This window comes from Portunus trituberculatus, unplaced genomic scaffold, assembly GCF_017591435.1.
Source record: "Portunus trituberculatus isolate SZX2019 unplaced genomic scaffold, ASM1759143v1 PGA_scaffold_63__7_contigs__length_466372, whole genome shotgun sequence".
NCBI lineage: Eukaryota > Metazoa > Arthropoda > Malacostraca > Decapoda > Portunidae > Portunus > Portunus trituberculatus.
The window spans coordinates 321,195-330,106 of NW_025541704.1; the positions used below are offsets into that span (position 1 = coordinate 321,195).

Genomic DNA, 8,912 nt, shown 5'->3' on the forward strand with positions numbered 1-8,912 from the left:
CAATCCTCATCCCCAACAACAACCTGCATCGAAGGAAACGGTTCTTGTTGAGCGGCAGCTATTTCGCCAAAAGACGATTTGCGCAAGCTATTTTTGCTGTATTATTCATTTATGGGTTCCCAGACGTGTTTTTTTTTCTCTCTCTCACCAAATCTCTATATTTTGACACCACATTTTCAAAGCTTACTCCGTGACGTCACGAGGTAAATAAAGCCGCAACATGTTGGTCTTGTTTTGTGACTGTTTTCTGCAGTCGCTAGGCACCGACTATGAGTCGGAAACCCTATGTATGAAAATATCAGTCGCAAGTTGGCATGTGTGAACCTGCCATTATTGATTTTTTTCGTGACCAAAGACAATCCATTGCTTTACCAGGTGAACCATTGGCGTTACAGATCGTGTACATCATCATATTGATTTAAAGCCAGGGGTCTGTGTCTGTTCCGTCATATTGGTTACCTCATTCTCAGTGACCGATTACTGAAGAGTTAGTAAAAGATATGCTTCCTTTACTTTGGGTCCAAAACACAGAAGGTTCACATAGAGCTGTAGTTGATATTAAGAGAGTCAATAATGTCACTGTACCTGATCATTACTCTTCCTAAGCTTATTAAGTTGCTTCTGAGTATTGGAAAAGATAACAGTCTTTACAGCACAGGACTTAGAGATTAATTTTTGGTATATTTCATTGTCTGCAGAAAGTCGTTCACTTACAGCTTTATCCAAATCCAGTAGACATGGCTATGATGCCCTATGGGACTTACAAATTCACCTCTAACCTGCTAACACATCGTCAACTCTTTTCTAAGGCTTAATTGGCAAGGGTTTGTTTGTCTATATGGACGATTTAATTATTGTGTTCTAGAAAGTAACTTTCATGAACTGTTCATTGTTCTTCAGAAGTTTACTGATGCTGGCCTTAAACTTAACTTGCTTGAATGTAAATGTTTTCAAGTCAACACTGTGTTATCAAATCAAATTAAATCGTCGCCCCCGTCGCGGGATGAAAGTTCAGCTATTTTTTATTCATATAACTCATATTACTACAAATCCTTATCCGTTTTGCTGCAAATATGTGATTTTTTTTTTCCTGGAACATATTAATCAATTTCCCATAAAAAAAAAAAACTGGTTGTATCGTGGATCATACAACGACTTATCCCGCGGCACCACTATATATGGAAATTCTGTTTTAAATATTTTTCTGTAGGACCAAACCGGCTTGTTCAAATTTCTATAAATTGCTGTTCAATTCACATTAATTTTAAGTGAGTTTTTTTTTTTTTTTCGTTTTAATAACTAGAAAACTACTGACAAGATTGTGTGAATCTTCGGAGTATAGTTCAAAAGTTGAGTGATATCTTCTCTTGGGATGCTTTTAGTTCTCTATTGGCAATGGCATACATCACTTCTACTCAGGGAGACCATCCTTTTCCTTCTTGCTTGCAATGGCTGATCCATACCACACCAATTCATAGACGAGTTTTGTGAGTCTCTTGTCCGTCCTTTCATCCACACATTCACCGTCATCAGTGAATTTGTTTCGCACCTGTTGCAATTTAATAAAAATAATGTTATTCTTGAAACAGTAAAAAGATTAGGAAAAAAAAGTAAAATTAAATGTTCATTGCACAACAAATTCTCAGGACATGATACGTCTCCACTCCTTCAGAATCTACATCCAGACAAACGCACCCTTGTGCGAAAAATACAGAAGCTTATTTCAAAAGAGAATAATGCTCAAGTTGCTCTAGACTTCAACAACACATGCAGACTCAACGGCCTCCCCAAAAAAAAAAATGAAAATAAAGAGTAAATAAAAAAATTAAATAAATAAATAAATAAATAAAAAAATATTTATATATATATATATATATATATATATATATATATATATATATATATATATATATATATATATATATATATATATATATATATATATATATATATATATATATATATATATATATATATATATATATATATATATATATATATATATATATATATATATATATATATATATATATATATATATATATATACACACATATATACATATATATATATATATATATATATATATATATATATATATATATATATATATATATATATATATATATATATATATATATATATTATATAATTTTTTTTTATCTATTTTTGAAGGGTGGGGAGGGGCCGTTGAGTTTGTATGTGTTGTTGAAGTCTATAGCAACTTGAGCATTATTTTTTTTTAAAGAAGCTTCTGTATATATATATATATATATATATATATATATATATATATATATATATATATATATATATATATATAAGAGAGAGAGAGAGAGAGAGAGAGAAACTGGGGAGTGCAATGTTAATGGAAAATGACATGTAATTGAAAACTTTACTGCCACGGGATCTTCCCTAAAGAATATCACTGTAATATTTCACTGTAATGTATCAAAGGAAACTAAACTGCTTTTCCCTTCACTGGCCTACCTCCGAGATGGAGCAACCCTGGGGGACACTAATCATACCCAGCTCACTGAGGAAGGGTCGAGCCAACGCTGCTGCACGTACGCCAGCAAATGAACCTGGAATAAAGAGTAAAATACATTAAGATGAAAAAAAAAAATAAGAAAATAAGAAAAAAAAAAATAAAGTACATTATAAGAAATATAAAATCTCTAGCATCAAATAAGCATTTTTGTGCAAGGAACAATGTTATCGAAAGGCCTGGTTTGAGAGAGAGAGAGAGAGAGAGAGAGAGAGAGAGAGAGAGAGAGAGAGAGAGAGAGAGAGAGAGAGAGAGAGAGAGAGAGAGAGAGAGAGAGAGAGAGAGAGAGAGAGAGAGAGAGAGAGAGAGAGAGAGAGAGAGAGAGAGAGAGAGAGAGAGAGAGAGAGAGAGAGAGAGAGAGAGAGAGAGAGAGAGAGAGAGAGAGAGAGAGAGAGAGAGAGAGAGAGAGAGAGAGAGAGAGAGAGAGAGAGAGAGAGAGAGAGAGAGAGAGAGAGAGAGAGAGAGAGAGAGAGAGAGAGAGAGAGAGAGAGAGAGAGAGAGAGAGAGAGAGAGAGAGAGAGAGAGAGAGAGAGAGAGAGAGAGAGAGAGAGAGAGAGAGAGAGAGAGAGAGAGAGAGAGAGAGAGAGAGAGAGAGAGAGAGAGAGAGAGAGAGAGAGAGAGAGAGAGAGAGAGAGAGAGAGAGAGAGAGAGAGAGAGAGAGAGAGAGAGAGAGAGAGAGAGAGAGAGAGAGAGAGAGAGAGAGAGAGAGAGAGAGAGAGAGAGAGAGAGAGAGAGAGAGAGAGCAGCCGGTGGTACATCAGCCGTAGGTACAGAAAGTCCTGTTCCCTATGAAGCCACTTTGAACTTTGAACAAATAAACACCAGTAAAAGTATAGAAATTTGAATGTCATATAATGTAAACAATCAGTCTTAATCAAAATATGAAAATGTTTGTGTTTGCCAGGAGCCTTCTTATAACAAAATCGGGAACCATAACATTGTCTGCTATGTACCGCCGGCTGTTATGTACTATCAATGATTGCTATGTACATGGTACATGACTGTTTTGTACCATCAGAGTCTGCTATGTACTATTCCGAAACTTTTTTTTTATGCAAGAGAGGACACAGGCCAAGGGCAACTAAAATGAAAAAAAGTCCACTGGATTGCCCGTTCCCTTAAAGTTTTTAAGATTTATCCAAAAGTCAGGGACAAATATCTTGAAACCTCCCTCTGTAAAGAAGACAAGTCGTAGGAACATGTAAATTCAGAAGCAGGCAAGGAATTTCAGAGTTTACCAGAGGAAGGTATGAATGATTAAGAGAACCGGTTAACCCTTATATTAGAGATTTGGACAGAATAGGGGTGAGAGGAAAAAGAAAGCTTTGTGCAGTGACACCGCAGGAGGAAATGAGGCATGTGTGGTGTTGGTTAGCTGTCGGGACAGTACAGCCACAAAGCTGAACGTTCTTCATAGAAACATGTACTAACTGTAGTAGGTGTATTCAGGCAGAGGAACACAGAGAAAGCCTTGGAAGGACCCCCGTACGCGTGCCTGCCTTGGAGACGCCAGCCAGACTGAGACTTACGGTGCATTGCCAGGCGTACAATAATCAAAGGTACAGGGAATACATATGGCACATTACATATCCACACCTCCCTCCCCCCTCACGCTCGTAGCACTGTCTCGAGCGGAACTCTTTCCCATGAGCCGCTGGGAACGACGTGGGGCAACTGGGACAGCAAGTAAAGCAGACGAACTTTTCTCGTCTGAGCAAGGAACCACAGGGATATGGTGGGGAGGATCATCACCATGGGGCGGCAATGGGCGCAGGAGACGGCGGTTACGTCGCCAGACACGTCCGCTGGGGAGACGAACATCATATTCCCTGTTCCTGCTGCAGCCCATGACCACACCGACCTTATCCCAGCGGAGAGACACAGGGTCCTGGATGCGGACTGTGGCTCCAATGCACAGCTTGGGGAGGGGCCTGGCGTGCTGGTCATAGTGAGCCTGCACCTGTTCAGCTCGGGCGGCAGCGCGGCGGTCGCATTCCTCCGTCTTGGTCTGCCAGTCCGCGGAGAAGGACTCTGGGTGGGCAGGGACGCAGGACCGAAGAGGGTGGCCATAGAGGTGTTGCGAAGGGGACCGTCCTGTATAGTTGGGAGAGTTACGCAGCTCCAGGAGACCTATGGCACGAACAGTATTGGCGATGTCAGAGTCAATGCCAGGCCAGAAAACAGTCTGCCTCGCCCGACGGCGAGTGGCTTCCACACCGCGGTGGCTGTCATGGAGACGAGCACAGGGTGCGGCGGCGGAGAGCTACAGGAACCACGATCGGCTCTGGCCATAGAGGACAAGCTCCCCATCTGCGTAGAGGTGATCGCGGAGCTTCCAGTAGGGAAGTAGGGAACTGTGGAGCTCGTACCGGTTGGACGGGAAGCCAGATGTCACGCAGGCGGTGAGGTGGGCATATGACGGGTCTGCCCTCGCTGCTGCTCTGAACTCCTGGAGCGTCCGATCGGCGTCATGGTGTGGTGTGTTTTGGTCGGAGCCTTCAGCGTTGGCAGCTACGACACACCGCAGGTGGGCAGTGGCAGCAGTGCACGCCATCTCGTCCTCAGGAGTGGGGTGGCTGACTGGGGCTCTCGACAGAGCATCTGGGATGCGTAGCAACTTCCCGGCGCGCCATACGGCTGTGAAGAGGTAGGGCGAGATTTTCTCCTTCAGACGTTGGAGACGGGGATTCTCGATCGCGTCCAAAGTGTAGGCATTCAGGATCGGGACCAGTGGCCGATGGTCCGTCATCAGCGTGAAGTGCTGTAGGCCTATGAGGTGGAGCCGACACTTGGACATGGCCCATACAACGGCAAGCAGCTCGAGCTCAATGGTGGCGTAGCGCGTCTCAGCGTCAGTGAGGAAGCGTGAGCCACATTGAACTAGTCGTGTGCATCCTTGGCCGTGATCTTGTAGGAGAGCGTACCCAATCCCATGAAGGCGGGAGGCATCCGTCTGGAGGACGACTGGTAGCGCTGGATCAAAGTGGGCCAGAACAGGCGGCTGGAGAAGCACCGTCTTGACATGGTTGAAGGCTTCATCATGGTCCGCTGTCCAAGTGAACGTCCGTTTAGGGCTCAAGAGAGGGCGAAGAAGCTGGGCTGCGGCTGCTATGTCCGGGGTGAACTCTGACAGCTGGTTCACTAAGCCCATAAAGGAGCGGAGGTCAGTCAAGTTCGCGGGCGTAGGAAAGTCCCGGATTGCACTGACGCGGTCTTCGCCTGCAGAGATGCCAGAGGGGGAGAGGTTGTAGCCACAGAATCGGACCTGAGGCTCGGCAACTGAAAACTTGTCCTTGTTGAGGGTGATCCCGTGCTCTCTGCATCTGCTGAGCATCTGATGAATCCTCTGCAAGTGTGTGGGAAGTCATCATCAAAGAGAAGAATGTCGTCCACCACCTTGACACAATTCTCCAACCCTTGGAGTGCCAAGTCGCCGCGGTGGCAGTAGGCGTCACCAGTAGCTGCGAAGCCCATGGGGCCTCGGCAATGCCTAAACCGGCCGAACGGGGTGATGAAAGTTGTGAGGTGGCGATCCTTCTCGTCAAGTACCAACTGCCAGTACCCACACAGAGCATCTGCTGTCGTGAAGAAGCGGGATGACGGAGTGACTCTGCGGACAGCGGCGTAAGGTGTTGGTGCTGGGTGAGCTGGGCGAGAAACCTGGCTATTGAGCTTTGTGAGGTCCACCGTGATGCGAACTCCCTTGTCCTTAGCCACGACGACCAAGGGGTGACACCAGGCAGACGGCTCATCGCCGGCAGGCTCAATTATCCCTTGACGCACCATGGAGTCCAGCTCATCCTTGACTTGCTGCTGGAATGCGAAGGGATCTGTCGTGGTGTGTGAATGGCGAACGGTGTAGCGCCCTCCTTCAGGTGGATCTGCATGGGCTGTGCGACCATGGGCTTCAGGGAGCCTTCCTCAGATCCTCCTTGGAGAGAAGTACGTCTGAAAACTCACGAAGGAAGTACTCCTTTGCAGCATATGGAGACGTGATGTCAGGAGGGGCCGCTCGCTGCACCGGTTAACATGCTTGACCTTGAGAATCGGCTTCGGGAACTCCGGGAGATGATGGCCAGTTCCTTGCAGTGGCCATAGGAGAGGAGTGGGGTCTGGACGCCATCGTGAACTTGGATCTGGGCGATGCAAGACTTTGCCCGAGCCGTAAGGTAGCTTGAAAACATCCCAGGGCAGGTGCCATCTCTGAACCGTCCGCCGTCAGCGTGTGCACGGGAGGTAGAGGCTGTAGGCTGTCCCTGGGGATTTGAAGAATGCTGAGGTGTCGCTGGCCAATGACTGTGACGTCCGCGCCTGTATCTGGCAGCATTTGGAGGTGGGAAGTGGATCCTCCATGCGTCAGGTGAATACACACAGGTTTAGGAGTCATGGCCTCAGACGCTGGACTGCGAGTCACACTGCGGCAGGAGCTCTTCTTCTGTGACGTAGCGTGAGAGCTGTTCTGGCTGTGAGTCGCATTTGTTAACCTGCAGCACTTGTCGTAATGCCCAGTCTTTTTACAGGCACGACATTGGGTGTCTTTGGCAGGGCACCTGGCAGTCTTTGCCCAATGGCCCTTGCGTCCGCAGTTGCTACAGGTGCTGTCGACAGCAGGGCACTGACCATATGAGTGCCGGCGGGAGCAACACTGGCAGGGTTGGGACACGTCAACGGCTGCAGGCTTCCCTCGCTGTTCCGAAGGCGGTTGCTGAAGTGAGGAGGCGGCCTTGTCACGTCGCTTTCCCCGTCTGTAGGCAGAGATGGAGAACAGCTGACTTGGAGACGACTGGATGGCGGATGCTGTGTTCCGGGCGGCCTCATACGAGCGGCAGCAGGTGACCAGGTCCTGGAGAGGGGCACCTGAGTCCATAGAGATGAGGCGTTGAACGAGCTCCTCCTCTCTGATGCCCATGAGCAAAACCATCTTCAGCTGGGTCTCAGCACAAGTCACTGGATCACCGGAGCAAAGGTCGACCTCTTCAGCAAGGTTTTTCAGGCGGACATAGAAATCAGAAAAGACTCACCCACTGCCTGTTTGCAGCACAGGAGTTCACGGCGGCGGAGAGCCTCGTTACGTTGACTCTTGAAGTGGGATTGTAACACATCGAGGACTTCATCCACGGTTAACAGTGTGTCAGGAGCGATCCCGAGAGTGTGTTCAAGAGTCCTCTGAACCTCCAGGGAAACAGACATCCGTAGCTGGATCAACTGCTTTTCTCTGGGAAGGCGCTGCAGATCAATCATGACTGAGAAATCATGCCACCGGCAACGCCATTGCCTGAACATCTGGTAGGTGGCGTCGGCTTGCAGGAAGGGCGGACTCTGAGCCACAGGTTTGCCCGTGGGGGGGCCTGCTGTGGACGTAGGAGTCGCAGTCACAGTGACGGGTGGTACAGCGACTGTAACGGCAGTCACGGCGGGGTGTGGCAGGGTGGCAACTGTTAGAACAGCTGTCACGAGAGCTGGTGGGGCGGCGACTGTTGGAGCATCTGTCACGGCAGGCAAGGCAGTGACGGGAGTAGCACCTGCTGCAACAGGTGTAGTCCCCACGAGACCAGTGACTGCAGGCTGATAGGCTGGGGCGAAAGGGCTGAGTGTTGGTAAGGGAACAGGTAAGCGGGCTGGAGACGGCTGGTGTTGGGCTGGCGATGCCTGAACTGACAACAGTTGTAGCAGTGCCATGAAACGCTCGTTGTCATCCCTGCCTCTCATTTCCTCTGCTTCCCTTCTTGACTCCTCTGCTCGCCGCCTTTCCTCATCCTCCTGTCTTCTACGCAAATCAGCTGACAGACGTGATTCCTCCAAGTATTTGATGAGGTGAAGAACGGTACCGTCTTGATGCGCGGGAGGAGACTGGTGGGGTTGAGGCGAGGAGTGGGGCAGGTGGGGGGTGAGTAGCGGCGGGCCCAAGGGTAAGCCACCCGGACTCCCCCGGGGACTGGCTTCGTCGTCTGAAAACTGAAGAGTTTCCTGCTGGTGTTCGGTGTCGCTGCACTCGGGCGAAGGACGCGGGAGCGACATGATGAACAAGGAGAACCCGTGAACAGACAGGAAGCGTCCCCACAATCAATAGAGAAACCCGTGAACAGCTGGGTTTTATATAAAGTTAATGCAAGAGAGTGCGCGTGTGTGTGTGGCAGTATCTGGCAACTCGGTCGTCGGTACTGTGGCGTGATTTACGCTCTGTGTTTTGGCCTGGTAATGGGAGTGTAAAATTTGGTAATAAGTGAATATGGAAAGAAATAGGAATAAAATTATATATATATATATATATATATATATATATATATATATATATATATATATAGAGAGAGAGAGAGAGAGAGAGAGAGAGAGAGAGAGAGAGAGAGAGAGAGAGAGAGGCGCT

At 47.4% G+C, this 8,912-nt stretch overlaps 1 protein-coding gene across 1 annotated transcript; it reads right to left on the minus strand.

Moving 5' to 3' along the window:
* Positions 1-1,411: 1,411 nt before the first annotated feature.
* Positions 1,412-7,469, minus strand: LOC123500985. Its single transcript, XM_045249539.1, has 6 exons — positions 6,587-7,469; positions 5,945-6,438; positions 4,944-5,894; positions 4,145-4,811; positions 2,491-2,585; positions 1,412-1,549 (listed from the first exon to the last, which is right to left on the minus strand). Exons 1-6 carry the CDS (start codon positions 7,467-7,469, stop codon positions 1,412-1,414), a joined length of 3,228 nt encoding a protein of 1,075 aa, XP_045105474.1.
* Between the last annotated feature and the right edge of the window lie 1,443 nt (positions 7,470-8,912).